This window comes from Opisthocomus hoazin, chromosome 7 (genome assembly GCF_030867145.1).
Source record: "Opisthocomus hoazin isolate bOpiHoa1 chromosome 7, bOpiHoa1.hap1, whole genome shotgun sequence".
Classification (NCBI taxonomy): Eukaryota; Metazoa; Chordata; class Aves; order Opisthocomiformes; family Opisthocomidae; genus Opisthocomus; species Opisthocomus hoazin.
The window spans coordinates 48,347,235-48,372,270 of record NC_134420.1 but is presented as its reverse complement, the minus strand read 5'-3'; the positions used below and the strand labels follow the sequence as shown (position 1 = coordinate 48,372,270).

Sequence of the window (25,036 nt, the reverse complement as noted above, 5' to 3'; positions counted from 1 at the left end):
CTCCTGTTGGGATCTATCTGTCTATCTCTCTGCCTGAAAACAGAGGTCACCCTGCAGCATTTCCAGTAACCCATTATTTCAACAAGAAAAACCATGGAGGAGTTCACATTATGATAACAAAGGTCAATAAAACTGAGTTACGGCATCTTGTTTCTGGCAGAGAAGAGTTAAGTGTGTACAGAGGAAGCTCCCAGCTAACTGCCTCCAGCAGATACAGCAGTGAGTGGTGTCTGTTCCTGCTTTAACAGAGGCTTTATATGAAGCCTTGGTTTAGCCACTTTTCTCTGTCTCTTTCTTTCCTTATTGGAAATATGATTTGGTCCCTCTAGTCTCAGCAAGGAGTTCTGGGGCATCATGGATGTAAATCTCTGCATGTTTTATGTGGCCATTACAGAACAAGAGATTAAAATTACTATGATTATTTTGCGAGGGGACATAAAGCAGAAGAGAGATGAGGAAGCAGTAATTAAAGGCAAAGAAAACCAAAGTGAAATAAATTTATTACTCTAATAGGCGCAGGCAAGTGCAAGGTGCTTCACTGACATGTGGCACAAGGCACTATAACTCAAAGGGTAAAATATAATAAAGCAACACTATTGCTAATGCCCACACTCCTGGTTTAATTAGGGTTTTTTTAAATCTCCCTCTCTCAATCCTGGCACTGTGAAGAACGCAATGCACGAAGGCTGGGGGCAGAAGTGCTGCACAGGGCTGAGGCAGCCTACCTGGCAGCTGCTAAAACAGAACTTCAAAGTCTCAGCTCCCTTTGAAAACCCACCAGGCAAGAACCACTCCTCCCTTTCAGCTTCTTTAGGAGCTAGTACACTTAACCACTTCAGCATGTTTGGCAGTGCTACAGCCACTTCCAAAGCAGGTGGTGGACTGGAAAATTGTGGGAGAGCCCCAGATCACTCAGTTGTCTCCCTCTTTCCCCAGCAGGCAGCAACGCACGTGCTGACCAAGCAGGCCAGCTGACAGACCACAATTAAGCACAGAGAACAGGGAATTTGTGATCACACCTCTGAAACTACAGAGAAGGCCCAGGCTTACCTCAGTAAAGTGGGCTGACAATATCTTTCTCCAGGAAACCACTACATCTGATGACAATGTCTGTCATTAGAGGAAGATGAGTAAAAGGATATTCAGATAATTATATTGTATAGTACAAAGAGTTGGCACACTCTAAAAGGCAGTTGCCAGACTTGTCTAGGATTTGTTGAAAGATCCTTCTGTCAGACCCTGTCTGCAAAAGATGCTCAAGTTGCACAAAACTTACTTGGATCACCTAGAGCTTGAAGTCTTTTATGTGAGATTTCTGCCTCTGCCTACAGTTGCAGGCTAGGAGATAAGAGACTGTAAGCGCTGGTTTTATTTGCAGCACCTAGAAAAAAGCTTTTCAATTCTGTCCATTTGAACAGGCACCCATATTTGTGATGTTTCCTCCTCCAGTGTGGACAGAAGAGTCTATGATGTAGTTGTGCCACCTCTGCTGGTCATCCCAACTGCATACTATATGTGTCTTTTCCTCTTGGAGTTTGAAAAGAACAGGAATTTAGGGATGGTGCTGTTTTCTTAGGGATGCAACTTGGCTTGATTCGTTAATGACTAATTTTGGGTAGGCCTTTCAATTGCTAGGTCTTCTGGACTATATATGGGCGTTGAATATTTCTAATGACTCTGGAAACCAAAAGCCAACAGCAGGTATCTTCAGAGGAAGTGCAATGGCTTTCATAGGAATTTGTGGTTAAAGATGAAAAAAAAGTTATGCAATCCTATATTCCAGTCCAACCCAATCCCTTTTCTTAGAGCCAAAATGGAATTGTTTCCTACGGCACACAGAGAAAATTGTATAATTAGTCAGAAGCTCCCAGACTCAGGAACACAGCTGGGAACCATGGAATCACTACCTCAGGAATTTCACCAAGTGATTGCATGCAATGCTAAGCATGAGCACATCAAAGATGCAGCTGCAGATGCTAAACCCTTATAAGGGCAGACTAAAATATCCCGCCACTTAGTGGAATAACGTCCTTTCAAGAGTCCCCTCCTAGCATAGATAAGGCACATCAAGAGAGCACAATAACAATAGTGGCCGGTGTCCAATCAAGAAATCTCCATTATATGCCACTTCTTTATACTTGATGCCTTTCGTGATGTTTCAGCAAATGTTCTAAATACAGTAGACTTTTCTCACAAAGGCCACAACTGGTACACTTCACAGATAATGAAACTGTAGTAAAGACAAGGCAGAGTCCAAACACGGCCTCCAGATGGCTTGAGCTGAACACGGTAACATTTGCAAAGAAGTTAACCTTCATGTTGTATACTGTGTTCATGGCTCTCTAGTTAAAGTATAAGACAGTAAGCAAGCTCTCGCATAAAGGCAAATGACAGACATTAGAAAAACACTGAAAGTAAATGACAAGAGTAGTTGTTGCCTAGTTCATTACCTAACAATATACACCTAACAATATACACCTAACAATATACACCATAAGCACCAGAGTAAGATTTCGATAAACAAGATGCAAACAACCATGTATTCTGTAGCAACAAGCAGAACAATTCAGTCTATGAAGTTACATGATAGTGGGAATTTAGATAATTTCAGAGTGAGACATGCAAACAAAAAAATATCCAGCCCCACAGTTCTCTTTCCTTTCACTGAAATGCTCCTCAGTAACAGAGGCCTGCTGTCTACACTCACATATTCAGGTTCCGCAATGCTTTAGAGGTCATAATATGTTAAAGAAAAAATTGTTTGTTTAGAAAACACCAATAAACCACTGCACTACATGAATCATTCTGTCCCCTATGCCTCAAAACAACCTAGAATTTTGTGCATAACTTTCATTCTCTTTACACATATAGTAGAGGATACTTTCATATTTAAATGACTTGGGTGAGCATCAGCAGCAGGAAAGTGCAATTTCAGAAACAAATGAAAACATGACAACATGACTGACCTTTGAAAAAAAAAAAAAAATCAGTTATGCAAACAATGTCCTGAATAGAAGAACAAAATAGCTAAATGACTAAAAATGGATTGGATCCAGGTTTCTCAAAATATACCAGAATAATCCAACTATTAAAACTGGGCTTTCAAAATTATTTTACCAGTATCTATTATTTCATTTAATAATTTTAAGTGTATTATATAATTTATATAAATTAAAACAAAAATTTAAAATACTTGCAAACAGATAACAGAGAAAGTTATTGTTCCTGCAGATTTTTAATGAAATTAATTCCACATTAAAACAGTTTCTTGAGGGTTTTCAAATTTGAAGAAAGATTAGCAAGTTCTCAATATTTAAAACCAGGCTCTATGAAAGGCAGTTGTTCCAGAAAAATCTTCATAGACAACCTTTGTTGGAACTGTTCATGAGGGATAAGCTCTAGATTTTCTTGATTTTTTTTTTTTTTTGGCAAGGAATTTTGAAATCGGCAGGTTACGGGGATCGCTGTCAACAGGAACCAAAAACTCACTCTCTTGGAGATTACTCTGGAGATACTATATGCAGTTTCTTGTAATAAAGAGATGTGTTTATCAATGCACCTTATCTTAAGAGCAGCAAAGTCTCTGAAGAATCACTTTTGGGTCTCTCAGAGTTTCAAGGGCCTGCGCTTAGATCTTCCACATACACTGTTTTCCTTGTAGATTTCTTCACAACAGATGAGACAGTGTTCTCTTTGCCATGTTGACTGCCGAAGTTGGAAAGCCTTTAACTGCTGTTCAAGTTATCATCCACCAGAAGATATTCACAGAGAAGCCAAAATCTTTAGCGTCTTGAGACTATCAAAGAATCTTACACCTAAGTGTCTTCTAGCGGAGCTGAGATCAGAAATCTATTGACCAGAACACTCTTAAGAAGTTATTCCAAGTTTCTTCTAATACCACAATTTGAGATCTTTTAGGAAACAGCCATGGGAAGTAGAAGTCACTAGATTGTAAGCAGGATGTTGTCTTTCATGAGTAGTCATTTGAAATTCAGAATTCTTGTTTATAAGTGATAGAAGCTATAAATCATAGTTATTCATCAGTACCATAAAACACCAACACAGGTGTCAAAACCTAAGTTTCTGACTAACATAAAGAATATTATTCCATTTATGCTGTTCTGTGGCTGAAATCTCAGAAAATAAAAATCCCTGAAAATGTTATATTAGTTGTAAAAATAGATATAGATCTAAAAGTTCAAGCAGTTTCTAGGAACACCAAGCCTTCATTGGTTTGTTACCTCTATGCAGATCTACACTCAGTCACCAGCAGCAAGAAACAAAGTTCTTAAACTTACTTTATTTCAAGTCTCAGCATCTGCAGCTTTTCCAAATGCTAAGTGAAGAGAAGCTGACACCTCTTTACTCAGCATCTTTATCCCAATATCAGAAAAGAAACAGATGGTCCAGACTTGAGTTTTCCTTCTCCTCTTCACATAGTCTATCAAACTGAAAGTTTTCTGAGGTGAATTTTGAAAAAAATTCAATTTTTGACACTGAAGACTTTCATATCCCAACTTGGCTACATTCTTCACAGAGAAGATTATTTTTTTTCAGCAACAAGCAACTAAAGAATTCTTTATGCATACGAAAGGTTAAGACCACATAAGCCACAGCCCTTTTGCTCCAAAGGGTGACTCCTGCCCAGGCTAAGCATCCCTGATAGACAGCTGCCAAGCAGCATGTGCAGCATTGCCTGATAACAATCATCTTAGACTACCTTTTCAGTCAAGCCTCATGTGCCAGACAGCAGAAAGATAGAAAGGGCAGTGGAAGACATTTACTGAGCCAGATGCAATCTGAAATTCAAGCAAATGAATTTTTGTTCAGGCCATGCAACCTCATAGATACCAGCAGCTGGAATATAAACAGTGTCTTTCATAAGGCACTCTCACTTTCAAATTCCCTTTACTAAATGTTGTTGTCTCAGGGCCAGTTTTCAGTAGACTTCTATCAGCCAGGCTGCCTTGGCCTTTCCCCACCTGGTTTGCTATAGGTAGTAATTGGATGAGAAATGTTAATAAAAGTTCAGTGAGTGCAACAGGAGAGTGTCTGGAAACTGTGGCATCTTTAAGCACCATCTAGCTTTCCACCCTCCTCCTCCCCCCCTTTTTTTTTTTTACAAGAGGATATCCGTCTTTCAACTATTGTTACAGAATGAAAACCTAAAAATAACTGCTTGTGACAAAGGACTCTGGATACATTGGTATTTCCATCCTGATATTGCAAAGTGTACCTTTAACAGCGCACTTAATCTTTGTGATTGGCACTGGTTCTGGACAATCCAATCATCAGCTTTCTTGAGCCACCAAAATGCTTTCTTGCTCATTACCAACCAAGTCCTCTTACCCAGAGCATTTTGGTCAAGCTACTCACTGGGTGATAGTGTACAGTGTTGGCTGAAGACTAAGAAAGTACTACCAACCACAAATGTCGCCCATTACTATAATCCACACTATTCCCTAAACAAAAAGCTGGCATTCCACAGCGGAGTTCTGGTTGCCCCATCTTCTTCAGATTATATTATATGTACACTTCAAAAACCTATCAGCTAGTGAACACGATCACCAAGCAAAGCTGTCACCACACGCACAGGGAAGCTGAAATACTTCCCAACTTTTTTACACTTTTTTCCCCCCTCCCCTTTTTCCAAAAGAGGTTTTTGTTAAACGCAGGAGCCCTGCATGGCTCACAAACAATTACTGCTTGATACCTGCAGCCCGGAGAAGCCCTAGAGAATAACAGGCTGTCATGGAGCCAACAGCATACAACTCTCAAACTCTAGTGTCAGCTACAAAACTCCTCCGGTTTGAAAGGTGGGGAAAATTAGGTGACAAAGCAGGATCTTCACAGGAAAGGCTGACCAACACTTTCAGCAATAGGAAAGGGGTTTCTTTGTGCTTCTGGCAGGGAATTCCCCATTTATATCACAGAATAAAACACCAAAAAGAGTGCCATGCTCATCCTGAGCAAGCCAAGCTAAAGCATGATCTTGGACTAGATGGAAATTGTGAATGTGCATTGGTGGTGGAAACTTCACTGTACAATGGAAGGTAGCCCCAAAACAAAGCCTAGCAGGAAGGAAGACCCTTTGGCCCCTACTGCTATCTGCTGCTCTAGCATTTGTACTTGGTCACTGAAACCCTTCACTCATCAGAGCTTGACTCCAGGCCCTTTGGCTGCTGACTTCAGAGAGTTGTCCAGGGCCTGTCCCACACAAGGGCTGCCTTCTGGAAAGGCTTTCCCCGTGGATCTCAGATCACACCCTGCTACCAATATGTGACAGGCTTACTGAGGTAGCAAGATAATCCCAATTGAATTTAGCTCAGCTGTACAATATCAATGTCTTCAACACAGCTGCTCAAGACCTTTGCTTTCACTGCTAACCAAGCTTCCTTCCTAACACTACTCTCCAGACACCTCCATTTTCTTGAAGCGAAAAGGTATAGGGCAGACCTGGAAATCTCCAAATATTCACAGCAAGAGGAGGACTGTGTGAGGGATCGCTTAAGTGATCTGGATGTCCACAAATCCATGGGCCCCGATGGAATGCACCCACGAGTGCTGAGGGAGCTGGCGGATGTCATTGCTGAGCCACTCTCCATCATCTTTGAGAGGTCCTGGAGGACAGGAGAGGTGCCTGAGGACTGGAGAAAGGCCAATGTCACTCCAATCTTCAAAAAGGGCAAGAAGGAGGACCCAGGGAACTACAGGCCGGTCAGCCTCACCTCCATCCCGGGAAAGGTGATGGAGCAGCTTATCCTGGAGGCCATCATGAAGCAAGTGGAGGAAAAGAAGGTTATCGGGAGTAGTCAGCATGGATTCACCAAGGGGAAATCATGCCTGACCAATCTGATAGCTTTCTACGATGACATGACTGGCTGGGTAGACAAAGGGAGAGCCGTGGATGTTATCTACCTTGACTTCAGCAAGGCTTTCGACACAGTCTCCCATGATATCCTCCTAGGGAAGCTGAGGAGGTGTGGGCTGGATGAGTGGTCGGTGAAGTGGATAGAGAACTGGCTGAATGGCAGAACTCAGAGGGTTGTCATCAGCGGCGCTGAGTCTAGTTGGAGGCTGGTGACAAGTGGTGTCCCTCAGGGGTCAGTACTGGGCCCAGCCTTGTTTAACTTCTTCATCAACGACCTGGATGAAGAGTTAGAATGTACCCTCAGCAAGTTTGCTGACGACACCAAACTGGGAGGTGTGGTAGACACACCAGAAGGCTGTGCTGCCATTCAGCGTGACCTGGATAGGCTGGAAAGCTGGGCAGAGAGGAACCTGATGAGGTTCAACAAGGGCAAGTGCAGGGTCCTGCACCTGGGGAGGAACAACCCCATGCACCAGTACAGGCTTGGGGTGGACCTGCTGGAGAGCAGCTCTGTGGAAAGGGACCTGGGTGTCCTGGTGGACGACAGGTTAACCATGAGACAGCAGTGTGCCCTGGCTGCCAAGAAGGCCAATGGGATCCTGGGGTGCATCAGGAAGAGTGTGGCCAGCATGACGAGGGAGGTTCTCCTTCCCCTCTACACTGCCCTGGTGAGGCCTCATCTGGAGTACTGTGTCCAGTTCTGGGCTCCCCAGTTCAAGAAAGATGAGGAGCTACTGGAGAGAGTCCAGCGGAGGGCTACAAGGATGGTGAGGGGACTGGAGCATCTCCCCTACGAGGAGAGGTTGAGGGAACTGGGCTTGTTCAGCCTGAAGAAGAGAAGGCTGCGAGGGGACCTAATAAATGCTTATAAATATCTGAAGGGTGGGTGTCAGGAGGATGGGGCCAAGCTCTTTTCAATGGTGCCCAGTGACAGGACAAGGGGCAATGGGCACAAACTGAGGCACAGGAAGTTCCGTCTGAACATGAGGAAGAACTTCTTCCCTCTGAGGGTGACGGAGCACTGGAACAGGCTGCCCAGGGAGGTTGTGGAGTCTCCTTCTCTGGAGATATTCAAGACCCGCCTGGACAAGATCCTGTGCAGCCTACTGTAGGTGACCCTGCTTCGGCAGGAGGGTTGGATTAGATGACCCACAGAGGTCCCTTCCAACCCCTACTATTCTATGATTCTAACTTCAGGACAACCCTAGAGAGCATGAGAGAAATGCATGAAAGATTGCTAACCTGTCTTGTCCTTCATAAGCCTGGCTTACAAAGGGGATTTCCATTTTTACAAAGCAGCATTCTGTGTGTGTCTGTTAGGGAGGATACAGAACACGCAGCTCTGAAATTTCATAGTGCCTCACTGTGACCCACAGGAATAGCACAGTTCAAAGATGGGCCTATTCAATCCCTCTGTTCTTAGGCCAGATGGACCTGCCCTAAGATCAATGCCAGAAAGGACACTCTTCTGGGAAGCTTCCCAATGCCCTTCTCAGCTGCACAACTGTGAATTGATTCCAACAGCTATGGCATGGTAGCACAGCTTTCATTTCTACCTCACTACCTGCAACACCAATCAATGGACAAAACTTGAGGTCCCTGTGTGGAGAAGAGCCAGGGATGGATAAAAATATTGCTAAAAAAAGTTAGGAAAGGGGAGAAACCAGACATTCGTGGGATTCCCTGACAGCTCTGTGCAGAAGGAAGGGCTGGGCTGGAAAAAACAGGGCCCCAGGTTCCTGCCAAGCTGTCTGAGGCCCGTCCTTTCCAAATAGCTCAAAGAAACAGCCAAGGCTCCCTTGTAACCCTTTCAGAACTCCTCTAGAGAGAAAGGCTGCTGTGGCTAGAGCTGCTCCCATAGAGCACCAGACTACGGGGGTCCCCTCATTCCTAGAGGGCTGTAAGCAGCAGAGTTGATCTCTCCCGTGAGAGCTACTGCCACATTAACCCCCTGAATACCACTTGAGAAAGCAACTATTTTAATGGTAATTGGGAGGTTTAAATAAACGCAGAGGAAAGGAAGATCTGCTGGTCACTTTGCAACACGAAATATCCAGAACCTACACAGGATATCTCACAGAGATCTAAGATCAGGGATGGCTGGGGGGAGGTTTTGAGTCAAGTAGTGCAAGTCACTAAAAGATTTCAACTTGTTCTATATTGAATTAGACGCTTATTAGAACCGAAAACAGCATATGACTTCCATCAGAGCCGACAAAACCACTGGTGGCAGCCGAAAGCAGGAAAATGAGAGTTCACTGTTGAGGAAGGAAAAAAAATAGAAAAAGAAAAAAAGGATTTTATCAGCATGAACTACCTATACCTGTTCCTTAGTTTTACAGTTACTGCAATAATCAACGAAAACCGACGGCATATTATTAAAAAATCGAGTGTTTAGCACGGTCAGAAGCCAGCAACTTATTAGTATATGCAAGTTATGAGTTAGAAAATAAAGATACAATAGTGTTACTTACATATCAATGTTTTACTCTTACTTGATGTATTGTTTTAATTTCTTGTCATCTCTATAAAGACAGCCAGACAATTATTAGTGGGTTGGAAACATTTCCATTTAGAACTTTAGAACTTGAAAAGAATGGGACTGTTTAGTTTAAGAGACATAAATAAGAAGGGAGATGATAGAAACATAGAGAATAAATACTGCAGAAAGTAAATCAGGCATTTCTGTTTGCCTTCACGTAATAAGGGTGCAGAGACTTCTGGCAAATTTGGGAAAAAAATTTAAAAAAGGAAACTTTTGCATAATATGTAATTCACATGTGGAACTCACTGCTACAGCTCAATGAGACGCCAGTTTTTCCAGAAAGTAAAAATATATGATTAATGACAACATCCACAGAAGACTATGCAGAACAGAAAGTACTGAGAGAACTACAATCCAGCTATTAACAGGTAGAGGGTAACAGCAAGCTCCTCCCCAGACAGGGAATTTCACTGCTGCCCATCAGAACGGTCTCTATGCTTCTACTGAAGATAGTGGTGGTAGGTGCTCCGAAGCACAGGACAGGAGAACTAGACAGATTAGCAGCCCAGTCCAGGATGGCAAATCCTGTCTTTACATTAGGGTAAAGTCAGTTTGTGGAGGCAGCTGAAAAGAGAAAACCCAAACCCATTATGCACTGGTTTATGTCACTCCCCTCTACCTACCAACACAGGCTGCTTGCCCCAGCAAGGGAAAGATCCTCCCATCTCCTCTGAAAGGAAGTCATGCAGTCAAAGAGAAACCTGGACCCCTCAAAATTCAAGAGCTATTTGCAAAAACCGTAACTGCCCAAGGCCAGCAGACACAGGTAATGCAGACGTGGTGCCCCCTGTGCTCAGCTAGACCCAGTCCAAGGGCGGCCCCAGGCTGCAGCTCCGCCAGAGCCTGGCAGAGGTAGCTGAGCGGGGAGGCCACCCTCGCACCAGCCCGCTAGTGCCCCGCTCTGCCCTGCTGCAAGGCCCCAGCTCTCGCCTCCGGCTCACAGCCCCAGCACTGGCTCCTACGCTCTCCCTGCACGCGGCCCAAACCCCCTTCGCCTTTGGAAAGGGTCCTGCGATTAATCTCACTTATTACCTCGGAAAAGTAACAGCGCGGCGGCTGCCAGCCAAGTCCGACTCAACAGCGTCTGGGGAGCCGAGGCTGCAGGGCCAGGCCTCAGACTGTCTGGGCAAGTCACGAGCTTTCCGCCTTTCCTCTCCCGGAGGCTCCAGACAGACAGAGCCAAGGCCGAGCTGTGGGAAGCAGGGATCCTTCAGGACCGTGCCAACCCATGGTGCTGAGGCTCTGTGTGATTTCCAAGCAGGATGGAGAGTAATTGGACCTGCCATCACAAGTTTCTTTAGTGTGACCGAAATATATACAGAAAAAATAATACAAGGCAAGCCATATATTTCTGAAGTTTAAGTCAGCCACTTCACTTCCACAGTCAACAAGCTGTCACTGGTGACCCTGGGAAATGTGTAAAGAAAAAAAAAGAAAGGTAAGAGGTTGCTGGGGCAGGGTAGGCTGTTGCAGGCACAAATATGCATGGGTGGAGGAAGAACATGCACAAACTAGAGACAGGATGAATTGCAAGAATGTACAGCTACCCAGGCAATACTGCTATTTTTCGCCCACCCTCCTCAAACCTCCTCTGAGCAAAAGGTAGTAACAGACCAAACCCCAAATTTGGGTCTCTCGGAAATGCTGCTTCTCAGTGACCACAGTCAGTGTGACAGAGCTGCTGAGCCGACGCAGGCAGGGGACCGGTCACGGAAAACTCACTGTACCCACCCTCAGTTACTTGAAATTGAATTAATTTAGGCATTAAGGTGAAGAGAAAAGAGAAAAGGACAAGCAGACGAAGCGCAAGGAACAAACACGTGGCTATGCTAGCACAGGGCTAGACTCCGTGCTGCTGGTCTGCTGCTGCTCTGGCACTTCTGTGCTGCTGAGTAGGCAGGTGTCAAGGTCAACACAGTTTGCTCAGACCGAACTAAAGTCCTATTGTGTAGCCCTCAGTGCCTGCTGCTTTCTCCCTTCATTTCCTCCAGAGGCATCAGTGCAGCACAGTCTCCACGTTAGCTTGCACCCAGATGCTGTGCAAACAAATAGGCTCTGACCACTTGGCAAGTGCAGCGCAGGACAGCAGTCGGGCAGTGTGTACCTTGCAAGAGACTGCAGGCAGCTTGAAGCAAATGATTCAGAAGAGAATAAAGTCATTATCAAACCTTAAGATGCAGAACTACGAGGTAACGCATATGTAACAAAGAGAAATAGATTTATTCTTATAAAAACTTGGCCTTGGCTGCCAAGATGCCTGGGAATTCTCTCCTCCTCCTTCTAGCTGCAAGCTCATATGTAGTTAGCCCTTTCCCACAGCCCCCACTGCAACATCCATGCTGCTTCTGCCATGCTGAGCCCATGCTGGCCTAGCTCACAAGTCTTCCAAAAAAGCAGTACTGTCCCATCAACTGCTCACCCTTCTGTCATTGTGAGAATCACCTTGCACATTAGCACGCCTCCTGGCTATTCCAGTATCACTCTTCTCATACTTCTTCAGAGCCTGCGTAGTCAGGGTCCAAGCCTGATTTCTTATTTTACGTTCCACACCTCCAAAATTTAAAATAAAAACTGACCAAATAATGAAGCCACTTTCACCTTCCCTGTATGTCAAATGCAGCAAGCTACCCCTTTGATGCAAAGGATCAAGACCAGTGAACCACAATTAGCCTGTAATAGTCATCTGGGGTCTTTCTGAGAAAACTCGAAGTTTCAGTGTAAACAGAGAAGCCAATTACACCAGCACAGAACAAACTCTCAAACAAGTTCAGAGACTCTTCTACATTCTCATAAGTCCAAAGGACAAATATTTAGTGTGATCAGAGCAGAACATCCGAAACCTAGAACATGTAGTACATGTACCTCTAGCAGTAAATTAAACCGTCATGAAGCAGTAGTAGGCACTAGGTGGGGAAGTAGGATATGAAGCACTACTACATCACCGCAGCTAAGGAAGGCTAATGATTAAAAGGAAGGTCCTGGTTTGGGAGACTGCAAAAGCAGTGTAAGATTGTCAGGGGATGTGGAACAGGGGTCTTAGTCTGTGAGACAGGGTGTGCAAGAGTGGAGTGTACAATCACTTTTCTGTGTAGAATTTTTGGGATACAAATAAATATATATTTTCTATTAAAACAGGAAGCTAATGTTTTAAGCAGTACTGGATTTCCTGCACCCATATTGTTCAGCTGATTTGTACATGAGCAGCAAATATACGCAATGTGACCCAGCAGCACCTACTATGTGAATGCTCTAACTGCTGTGAATGGGCATAAAGTCCGATTCCTTAAAAATCTGCAGGCTTACTGCACATTAGATATTTCCAGAACTTCCAGACATGAGGCATACTGTTTGGGGTTCCTGAAAGCCCGAGATGCCAAATGTCTGGGCGGCATCTTCTAGTTTCCCACCCCATTTGATACTTCCAAGCAAGGAAAAATAAAAATGAAAATACACGAAGCAGAGCCTGTTTGGGAACCTGGACATACGGCAGGTATGTGCACACAGCCCATGAAGCACTGAGCAGCTGTGACTGTTACTATCACTGAGAATGACACCAGAGCAAATTAAAATTAGAAACCCTTAGATGAGAAAAAAGTCTGGTTTTATATAGTTTAAAACAGGTTAAACAGCCTGCCAACTACACATCATTTCTCAATGAACCTGACCACCTTGGCTGAAATTATGATCTAAGTTGTATTTTGGGCATGTCAAGCAATGAGAAGAGGAGGATCCCTTGCTTCTGGCTGCAGTAGCCTTCCTAGGCTGCCTGGTATAATTTAGACTGCCATTCTACCTGCTGACTGGTGACAGGGAAGCTTGCTTGCCTACCTTCCCTAACCAAGTTACATAAATCTGTCAGAAGATCCAAGGAAAAAATATGCTCAGTACTTTAGAAGAGCCAGGTTGGTCTTGTCTTTAGGTTTGAGCAAGATGTTATGAAAGAACAAGAAGCTAATGAAACAGAGGTCTGAGAAAACACTGACCATTCCACTGATTAATTTTTGCCAACAGACTGCCCATATGTGTTCTAAAAGATGAACCTGAACAAGGATGGCTGCTATTGAATCCAAGGTGCCCACTGAAAACACAGAAATCTGTACCAGTTAGAAAGAAATCTTTCTCACGAGCTTTGGTCCAGGTCTTGGAGATGAAGGGACCTGCAGAGCCCAAGACATTCTCTGTCTTTCTCAAAAAAGAAGTGACACAGCAGCTGCAGAGTCCAGTGCCAGAAGCTTCTAGGAACATCTACCATCCCCACTGCTAGGAATTATATAACTATCTGCCAACAGGTACTCAAAAGTTAGTTCAGGTTCTGAAGCAACAAGCTTCGTTCTCTTAAACACCTGATTTTTTTACCTTTATTATGCAACTGAGAATAGTAAAGAGTAATCACCTTCATATTTGTTATCCTTAGATTACATTACTAAAATTGTGATAAAATTATGAATGGGAATCTTAAAATACTTCTACTACAAAACACATAACCACGTTTAGTGCCTTTACAGCAGAATGTGAAAGGGTAACAATCCTGCCTGACTGATAGAGTGAAAAGCTGAGATAGAACTGAAGTAGTGCACTGAGACAGGACTAGGGTTAAAGGAGAGAGCAGATTTCACATAGCCTCAATGAGCTACAGAGGGCAACAGAGGCAGGGTTGCAGCAAATGGGGCAGAGGCTGACAGCCATGTTACGGGAGTCAGAAGTAAGCCCAGCTTGGAATATCTCACCTCTTGTCTAGCCCAACAGGCTTCTTTGGGGCACAGCGAAAGCCTAAACCATCACTGGAGAGCGAATAGCGCCAATGCTTACAGAAAGTGACAAAAAAAAAATTCTCAAAAGGCACAGCAGTGCTGATTTATATAAAAAACATATGAATATGTCCAGAACTGTTCTTTGTCTCTATTACGAACTCAAGATCTCCTTTGTCTTTTGGAGGGCAGACTACTGATTTGGCACCTCATCTCACATAGCCAAAAGAATTCAACAAAAGGAGGGAGAACTTCTGAGAAACATTTAGGTAAGTCAGTACTGGTAGAGTGGGAATTACAGAGGAGGAAGATTTGTCAGTAAGAATAGCCTGAATCCTATAGATTACAAGCATCAAAACAAAATTTTCAAAAAAAAAAAAAACCTTCAGCAGCACTAAAATGGCTTAGATTTACCACAGAGCCATACAAAAACTGTAATAACTGAGTTTCAGGGGCAGATGTTTGAACTGGAGCCAAGCGCAAGCCAGATAAGAGACCCATTTACAAAACATTTCCATCCTCGCTGAATTCTACAACTGATAGACCAGAATCTTAATGGAACAAAACAGGAAGCTTTTCTTCAGACAGTCATCCAGCACTGAGTACAGGCTGACACCCATCAGATGACCCTCTATGAACTGCTTACTCCATTGCAATAGATCAAGTAGCAAAAAAGGAATTTACAATAGAAGATAGCTATCTCCATATATCATGACCTTGATATTCCTTTTGGAATTCTCTCATTAAATAAAAGTTCACAACCCAAGTAATCCAGCACTGCCTCAAGAATCCCTTTTTTTGATTTCCAGATTTACATAATACTTTTAACTCCCGGTATTCTGGCCATTCGATGCCAGCAGCCATGAAGATAGAGTAATTCAGTAAAGGGTCTTAAGGCATCTTTCCATCTCTTGCTCTGAGGTTAAACCCAGAGCAACTGAAGCACTGGACGATCAAGTGGTTCATACAAGGTTTGAAGATGGGATCTTTTACCAGCTGTGCCCAACCAATTCTGAAGTACTTTGGATTGCTGTACAAAATAAGGCATTAAACTATCCATACATTGCTAGATGAGGCACAGCCCTGGAAGTCATTCAGAGTGGAGTTCTGGATATTAAATGGTGGGTTCTCAGATCTAGAGGTAACATAACTGAAATGGTTTCAGAGCAACATGGTAATTAGAGTGACTTCTGCAGAGTTCTGCAACAGAAGATTTTGACCATGAGCAATCCTCTTCCAGCTATGTCTGTGAGTCCATGAAGAGGTGCAAGCAGAGTTGAGAAAGGAATGGAAGCTCTAGGACAGCCTACACTCTGCTGCTCTCTCAAGTTATGGAGGAGAGGAAGTCAGTTTACACCTGTTGGATAGGTTCTCTATTTGGATTAAGTAATAGCTCACCTGGCTGGGCTCCAAGAGCAGAATCACCACCACCTCTCTCCATAACTCTAAACCCCAGAGGCAAACATTGTGCTGGAACAGAAACAGGCCAGGAATTCATTTCTCACATTCTTCTTTAGGCAGGATAAAAAGCAGTGACTGATGAAATAAGAACTATTTTACTTAAGTTTTCCAAATCCCATTCCAATCCTCCTGTTGAAGGACCCATTTGGGAAGGGATGACCACTCAGCTCACATGCCTTCTGCACTGTGTCTGCCTCTCTCACTTCCCTCCATTTTTCCAGTAGCATTCAGGCACCAATAGCAAGAATCTGTATTTTCATGTATACAGCTTTCTCCAGTCCTGAACTCATGTGTTGGAGAAGCTCTGCCTCATTACTCTATTTTAAAAGACAAACATGAAAGCTTAGGCAAAGGAATTAATAATATTTACTGAAGTGGCAAAGGAAGAAGTCAAATTTACAGCATTTCTGGGCCTGTATTCAGCCTAGTTTACTGCAGCAAGCTCGCCTTGCTTCTAGCTTCCAAGATTCAGAATCCTCGGGGTAAATCTTGCTGCTCTTTCAATCCTAGGGAGAATGGTTTTACTGCAGAATCACAGTTCTGTGCCAGAGTCCCATGAGTGTATCAGCCATAAAGACAAATTCCAATGTCCAAAATTAATAAAGAGCATAAAGAAGCCATCTGAAAAAGACACTTTTGTAAACACTGCAAGATGCTGCTCTGTCTTTGAACAATCTAAACTTGATATTCAAGGACAAAGCATGACGATGAGCCCTTAGTGGGGACTTCTGCAGTATCAAGTACAAGCTTGCACTCTACATATATGTCTCAACATGAGCAAATCTAAGCTTACAGATGCAGGGATGAGAAATGATCAAAGAGAAATGGGCATCTCCCTTTCATTTTACATGTTCCTCCATGCCATTATTTCACCATGAACCTGCCAGCTCTGGGAACATATCTTTATTTTCACAGGCCTAGTTTCCAGGATAGTCCTGAGAAGAGCCAGTAGTAGGCCCTTGGATGTTAACTTTCAAGCAACAAGCCAAACAGAAATTATGAATGAGCTCCTGAGTGCATAGCGTTCTTCTTCAAAAAGCTGGAGCAACAACTTTAACTTACCTGACTGCTGAAGAGACAGATCTTTTGTCAGCTATATTAGTGTCTGACGGAACAGCCCACAATGACCCTCTTTTGTTGAGCGGTGTCCGGTAGCTCTGTGGGGCAGCTCCATTCCCCTTGCTTATAGCTCCACTTGCCAAGTTCAGGTTTGTTAACTACAGAGTTAAAAAAAAGGGGGGACATCAGAAACAACTCAACAATTAAAAGCCAAGAAAAGAGCAAAAGGTTTCACTAAGTAAACCAGACAGAGTATGTACTAAGAGAAGTAAGACTGCTCAAAAAGGGAATTTTTCAGATGCAGAAAAACTGTGCTAGTTGCATAAAGCAGTGGGAGAGATGACACCAACAGCCACCATGCTCGAGATGAATTCAAGTACCAGCATTAAAACTACAAACCTCCCATTCACAGAAGACAAAGGAGGAAAAGGACAAAGATGGGGCAAAAATCCCAGAGTAAGGAAGCAACATCACGTTCCTGCCGTGTGAAAAATTAACTCTACATGCACTAATCAAAAGCTAGAAGCTCATATTACACTGAGCAGAGACCAGAGCATCTGTCCAGTCATCATAAGCTGTGTCACTAAGCCAGCCGTATGCATCTGTTCTCCCTCTACCCTCCTCTATGCATATGTACAGGCACAGCCCAAATGCATATGTACCTTGGATATAAAATTCAAAACCAAACTCTACCACACGTGAAAGAAACTTCCAAACTTCCAACCACTTCCAAACTGTTGACACAAGTAAATACACTAGTTAATGATAGCCTAAAATCGCATAACTTGTATGTCTGTTACATCAAGCTCTAAAGAAATTACCTATGTGTTTTTAAGCATATAAAATGTATTCCATTGTTTCTTTCTCTGAGCATTCTTCTTGTGTTGTTTATCTTTTTGAAAGAACAAACTCTGCAAGCAAAAAAACCACCCATTCTATGAAGGTTACAATTCTCAACCAGGCATTGCCAGAATTGAGTTTATGACTGCCTTTAATTACATGATCACATTCTGCTTTTTAGAAGCGCAGAACAGACCTGGTTCTGCGCTAAGATTAAGGTCATATGGCAACCAAGACTTATCTGTATTGCCCCTGCTTGCTTCCGTGGCAACTGGAAGGCGTATCGCCAATGAGTCACAGGATCAGAGACAGAAAGAACAGTAACAACTAGCCCTGTACCTGCTCCAGATCTCAAAGGTGATGCTTAAGTCACTTAGGTGTGACTTAGCTTAAGCATAGCTTGTGAATTGCCAGCTTTGAGATCTTAACGCTCTTTTACCAGAATTTGTGCGCAATTACTCAAACAAATACACACCAGCTTCATTGCAATACACTACACTCATACCTACAATAGACTTGTGCAGGACTGCGGACTTTGTATTCTCTGACTGAACTCTGACACACGAACGAACGTTGCAACTAGCAATGCAGGAGGTTGCCACTCCTGTGGTTTAGTAGTACAAGACATAGAAACATTTTGTAAGTTCAGAAATCTTAACTTCTCCTTCAGGTTCTGGACAGAAATAAGTTATAGTGGTTACACTAGGCTTCTGCCCACTTCTCCCAAAACAACCGCTTTAGTGTCATCCCTTCTCAGCTCTGTCCTTTCCTGTGCAACCGTTTTCATCTCATCCTTTCTCAGCTCTATCCTTTCCTGTTCTTAGTCCTTGCCTATGTGTCATTCTCATGCAGTCAGTCCCAGCTTCCACATTTCAGGTGTCATTCTCCTTATTCTGCTCAGTCCAGTTTCAATCTTAGAGACTTCCAGCAGTGACCTCTCCACTACTTCTGGCTCCTGAGCCACACCGTGTCAGCCCTGGAACTTTCCACAGGAGCAGTTAATTTGATCTGTCTTCCCACACTCTTGTTCTCAGTTCCTCTTCCAGTTGCTTACGTGCCCCATATGCAAGTGATTCTGGTTTTATTCCCCTCCCCAGCCTGCTCCTTTTACCAACCTCTTCGTTCACCCAGTCCCAGAACATGGGCTCCTCGTTGGACAACATTCACCACACTGTCATTCTTCCCATTTCTGTCTTTTCACACGAATGGTTCTCAGTGTCCTCTACCAAATTACGTCCAGGTCCAAATTCCACAACCTCCTTGTCCTAGCTGTTCTCCACACCCTGGCAGAATTCTCACTCATTCTGCATTCAAGTCAGACAGGCTCCGAACCCAACATAGACCAGGTCACCAAGAACACAGAAGAATGGTGTCGTGTCTCAAGCCTCAGTACTCTAGAGGTGCAAATACAGAGAAATTCAGCTTAGCATCATCAGTGTGGAGGGAACCTCCAGGAAGCTGAGAAGCTCTAGCAGGTGCTGCTGAGTATATTTCACCTGATACTTTTCAGATAGTTACTGTGCAATCAAGCTTGGACAAAATTTTAAATTCCAAATTGCTATTTCAAAGCATGAAAGATCCAGAGATTTAAAAGAAAAGTTCTGTAGATCTTGAAATGCACAGAATATTTTTTTTTTATCCAGCCTTGGTTTTGGCTGGAACACTTCACCTTGCTTAAAGCGTTCTGAGAACTGAACATTAAGCACAGAAAACATGAGTCTAAATGGATGGAGTTTCAGAACACTACAAGCAATTTAAAATAAGGTCTTACAGTGGGACATATCAGGCAAGCCTAGCAATGGGCAATGCTACCCATCTTACATGAAAAACAGCATTAGGTGTCATTTTGGTGCCTCTACGTCACCTTTAAATGTTGTTGTCTTGTGTAGAATTTAATTAAAAATTAAAGCATTTTCATTGCAATAATAGAAAACATCAAATTAGGTTTAGTTCTAATTGTGCCAGGCACTATACAAATACCTAACAATGACAGTTTCTGGCCACAAAGAGTTTATTGTTTGAAAAGAAGCAAGAATGGCAAATGAGACACAGGCGCCAACGTGGTAAATGAAATAGAACACATACAATTCTTAGCTTATCAGCAACAGTGATCACAACTTCGCTAACACATCCAGTGTACAAAATGAAGATGACTTCATCCAATTCTCCCTCCTCATCACCTTGATACCAAGAACCATTCAGTCCTCACCCCTGCTCTATTAATGCTATATGCTTTCCTCTCTAATACTGTATCATTGTTCATTTGAAAGCTGTCTTTCTAAGCAAAGCAGGTGAACAAATAGCTTATCATGAGTAGTAGGGACATTTCACACATTCCAGATAGACAGGTGTTTAAACTACAGCAGGATTAAATACAGGCAAGGGATTTGGAATGAGGGAGAGACCACCACCAGGAGTGTAAGGTTTCGCTGCAGATAGCCCACCCAGATGGGTGTTACTGCTTGTTACTGTGCCACGCACTGAGGCATTTCACCTGCTATAACTAGCTTGCCAGGTTGTTGCCTTGGTGGATTGCTGGGGCACCCCCAATACATCTGTGCTCAGAGTTTTCTAGTCACTAGTCCTCCTGTATTCTTCCCTTTACAGAGGCAAATACTTAGCATCAAATCACTTTTTACTTTGGCTTAAAAGAAGATAACATATAGCACCTGGACCAAAGCAGGTACCAAAAATCTCCATAAGGAATAGCTTGCCGATTCAGAAATTGTGGTAGTGGAAAGCAAACAACCAAACAAAACCACAACAAAAAAAACCAAACCAAAACTCCCCAAAAAAACAAAGGCAGGCAGGCTAGTGGAGCTCAACAGGGAAGGTGGTTATTGGTGTGGATGTAGATGAAAAAAAGTTAGTTCTCACATTCAGTGGTATCAAAACGGGTTCAAATTCCCCTGCTTGATAAGATTCCTGTTTTTTCACTAGCAGTAAGGGACTTCAGAATATTTTTTTTGACACTGACAGTATGACAGGAGACCTGTGTGTGCTGCACTGCACCCTTCAAGCATGCCTGTTTTCAAACATCTTGCATCAATATGTTCTCTGTGGAGTCTGTAAAAGGCAAGATAATATACAGCTAGTATCTCTCATGAGAGAGTGATTAATAAATTTTTGCCACAATTTTTAAACTCTTCGGGATGACAAAAAGGTCACAAGCTGAAAGGAACATGCTGAGTGAACTACACAATGGGACAGTAAATCCCAAAAAGCTCTCATGGAAGGAGGAGAGCCCACTTGATGTACTTCTACTTATTATCTAACATCAAGAAATAGGGGAGGGAAGAACATGTGGGTTGTCACAGCCATACTGATAAATAGTTAGAAAACCTAACAGTAGATATATGTACCTTTATACTTAGTTTAATACAATGTTAATAAGCCAAAAGACAAATTATTGCGTAATGCCAAAATACTCTTTTTCAGGCTGTGCTTTGTTTTGGGTTTGTTTTTTGTTTGTTTGTTTTCCAAATTTTTAAGCATTACAAGGTAAGTTTACGACTGCAGTACACTTGCCTTCTTGACAGAGACACATATTCTTAAAAGAAATGGTCTCTACAGTCTTGCTTTATTCAGAGAAATTTATTTCTGAATAAATTCAGGATTGAAAGCAAAACCACAACACAGAATGATACCCAAAAGTGCTGGATATAAGAGCTGAGGGTTTTGTTTTTGTCAATCTGCTTTACAATTTAAATAGGAAATATGAAATCTCCAAATACAGATAGGAAGAAAAAATTCCGGGATAGAATGTTTCTAATGAATAGCATCCTACAGACAAAGATCCATTGTATAGTACCTTTAAGAAGTCACAAGCAAGAGTCAGAAGAGAAGCTTAATATCTTTCACATTTCTGATCTACATTATATTATTTTTTCCAATAGCTTCCCATTATCATTTTCAAGCACCTTTTTTCTGTAATGAGTATTGTCATTTTGATCTTGTCTCACATTTCAAATAAGCTAAAGCAGCAAATGTTAACAATTGCCAGAAATTAAAAAAAAAAAAAAAAAAATCAGCACTGCACATCAGCCTTTATGGATTGAGGAAAAGCCTCCTAAAAGCCTGGGTGTTTCTCTTGCTAGTTTGCAGGAGTCAACCAAGGTAAACAGGGACACATCATCACTACCAGTTATTACTCTGCTCCTCTTGGCAGAGAGTGGAAAAGTGACTTAAATTTTCATTATCAACATCCTGAACAGCAGATCCTGAGTTTCACTGGTCAATACTGAGCAAACAATGCACTACAAAAAAATGCCTACTTCACACTCTCCAGTTAGCTGTTTTAGTATTTTTCTGCCAGAGGCCAGTCATATCCTGTTGCCTATGAAGTGCTGGGGACTGGAGATCTACAAAGTCTAAAGATCGTTTCTCTTACTTGGAGCCACACTTGCATCCTCTCCAGTTCACACATCTCACATGTCCATTTAGATCTTTCTGACTGGTGAGGAGGAAAAGGGATCCAGAGCTCAAGACATATTTCAAAGATCAAGACTAAGAGATACACCAAAAGAGTACAGTCATCACAGGTCTACTTTATCAGCTCTTCCAAAAAAACCTTTAATATAATAAAAAGTGCATAGTCTGAAACAGGAGAAGACCTAATGGCAGAAAGTTTTCAGCACAATGTACCCTGTTGACAAGTGTCAAGGGTATACATGAACATCAACAGTTCACTGAGAAATCTTTTTCTCTAAAGAAAGACTGGACAGGGCTCATGGTAAGACACACATATAGCTGCTTTTCTACCTTATGACCAGATCAGAATCTTTAGGTTTTGATGCCTCAAACAGGACAAGATGACACCACATCATAAGCTCAAAGAAGGAAGCATTCCACTAGAAGACTAAAAAAGTGCAAAATGTCTCATCATTTGTAGTACCTTTGCCTTTTGCTCTGTTTTTTTTCCCCCCCGTGTGCTCAGTTTGACTCCTTCACGACCATTCAGACAATCACTAATCTTCCATTTTATTACTCACCATTTATTCAGCAATGCCGTCTTTATTCAATAGCTGGTAAGAGAAATGTTTCTTTTCTTCCATTACCTGGCTTCCATAGTCACTGTATTTTCACCTGCTAAGACTTCCTCAGACACACATACCCCTGAGGCTTTTGAGATCAGTGAAATATTTATATTCCTGGGAACAGAGGGGAAGAGCTAACAACTTGCCAATAAAAAAGGAAAAAAAGAAAAAAAAATATTTTTGCTGCATTCTTTCAGTTATATCGTTCTTCTTTCAGCCTTCAGAGATGAATATGACTAGATGCTACAATAATATAAATATTCACCATCAACCTGTCCTCTGCCCAGTCTGTGTGTTGCGTTTTCTTGGCTTCACCACAGAGCTCCAATGTACATCTGTGATCTAGTGCAGGCTAGCATGACTTGGTCTAACAGAGCACCCAGGTCTTCCAGCACTATTGGAAACAGTCCACCTGCCCTGCCTTCCTTAATGCATAGAGATACTAGAATCCAACAAGCCATCCCAGTATGGGAAACACCACAGGATCTTAACCTGCCTCTTTACTGAAGAGGCAAAGGAATCCCCAAACCACAAATCTCACACCCACTTTCACTGTATGAATAGTGGCACAAAATACACCTACTGCAAATTCCTTCACTAAACGATGCAATACAAACAGATTTTTCTAGGGCCACTTTTTATTATCCAGGCCAGCCTGCTGACCACACCCCATACTGAAACACCCTCATTTTACATATAGATTTGAATTTGCAGGAACAACCAGCCAGAAGAAAGGAAAAAAATGGGGCTAAGAGGCTGGGAAGTGTGAAATCTGTGTGTGTACCACAGCTGATCTGGCCAAAGGCCTGTAACATTCCTTCTCTGCTTGTGGAGCTTACCAGCTTACAGGATATACATATGCATACAGAGCACAAGTGTTCCAGTCTCCAGAAAATGTTCCAGACAAAGACCTGCCAGAGACATTCCTGGGAAACCTGACAAACTTGCAAATTCCTTTGTAGTGTCTCCAGTGTATGCATCCATTTAACAATGAAAAAAAAACCCCAAGTTAGTGCTGCTGCTGCGGATGGCTGAACTCCCCTCTTCCTTCTGAAAAAGTCAGGCTTTCATGTAAGACACTCTCTGCCTTATAACGTCCAGTGGGATTGATTTTGATAAAGCACAGTCCTGCCAAACGGTTGATGATCAGGGTGTAATCTTTCCCATAACATAAGTTCTAGCTCGCAGCCTGGCCCATTTAATGAATCTCTGCAGATCTGCAGATGTTGCTGCATCATAACAAAAGCCTCTACTCCTGTTCCCTCTGGACCCTCAGAGCAGAAGGGGCTCAATTCAAGCACTGCAGAAACTACACTAACATTTTTGCTTCCTACAACCTCTGCTGAGACCAGTTATATTACTGCTGATGCTACAAATCAGTAGTATTGAAAGTAATTCCAACTCCTGCATGAATAGCCTGGGGACGAGGAGGAGATCAGGTGCTGCAACAGTGCAGAGCTGTCTGAAAGAGGAAAGAAAAATATCCCTCAGACTTCATCTCCTGGCTTCTTGTTCTTCCTAGTTACAGTGAGATGCCTTTTTCCTTTACACTTCTCTTCTCCATCAGTGGAAGGGTAAAAGCAAACCAAATGGTTACATAAGGAAAATAAACCTGATTAAGTGCAGATAAAGTGCGTTGAGTCAAAGCAAGGGACTAACACTGAAAAAAAGTCCTTTAGTGGGGAAAACATCCCTATCAAATTTCTGCAAGTATTTGCTGCTCCCTTAGTTTCATGGTCTTCTTGCAGTCACCATGCTGTGCTGCTCAGGTCTAGAACCAAAAGCTGATGCCCACTGGGTCCCGTACAATGTATTTTGGCACATTGGCAGTTTGCTTTGTGGCACTTGTCCACTGCTGAGAACAAGGCAGGCCAGGGTACCACATTGTCTAACCAAGACAGGTAACTGAGGAGTGGTGTGGGTTCAAATATTTTTGTAGTTGATGTTAAGCTGAAGCTCGCTATTTTGGGATTCCTGTGGCATTATTCCCACAAGGTCACTCTGGGGCAGTGTAAAGTGCCCGTTCCAATTCTTCCTCACTCCCTCCCTCCTGTCCTAAGGTTTAGTAAAATTCATCTGCTTCATCTGCAAAATTTCCACCTTCTGTCCAAATGAAAAGCGTAGAATAAGAAAAGTGCCCCATCCTCCTGTGGATCTGTCAGCATGTTTGCAGTAATGCTGGCTGCTGGATCTTGGGCACTGACTGGCTGCACAGCAGAGATGCAGGCAGCTCGGTATAGCCCTCGCCTGGGTGGTCTGATGTTATCCCTGTGATTAAACGCCTTGGCAAGAAGAATTGGAGCTATTCCTAATGATAGCTGGGTCCTGAAACCTCACACTCTGCCTCACAGAGAGGGGCAGAGCTCCCACCAGGCTTCCCCTCCTCCCTCTCTTCCTTCTCCTCCTCCTTGTGAAGCTGGCCAATTCAATGCATTCTTCAGTTCACTAGCATTAATAACTACAAAGTCCTACAGCC

General features: G+C 42.9%; 1 protein-coding gene across 5 annotated transcripts in view; it reads right to left on the bottom strand.

Annotated features, from left to right (window-relative positions):
* The window catches only part of TTLL5 (tubulin tyrosine ligase like 5), a 150,530-nt gene that overhangs the window by 46,467 nt on the left and 79,027 nt on the right, over window positions 1-25,036 (bottom strand). For all 5 annotated transcript variants that reach the window (XM_075425856.1, XM_075425855.1, XM_075425858.1 and 2 more), the window contains one exon: window positions 16,688-16,842. In XM_075425856.1, the coding sequence (XP_075281971.1) occupies window positions 16,688-16,842 (155 nt within the window). The remainder of the gene's footprint in view (window positions 1-16,687; window positions 16,843-25,036) is intronic.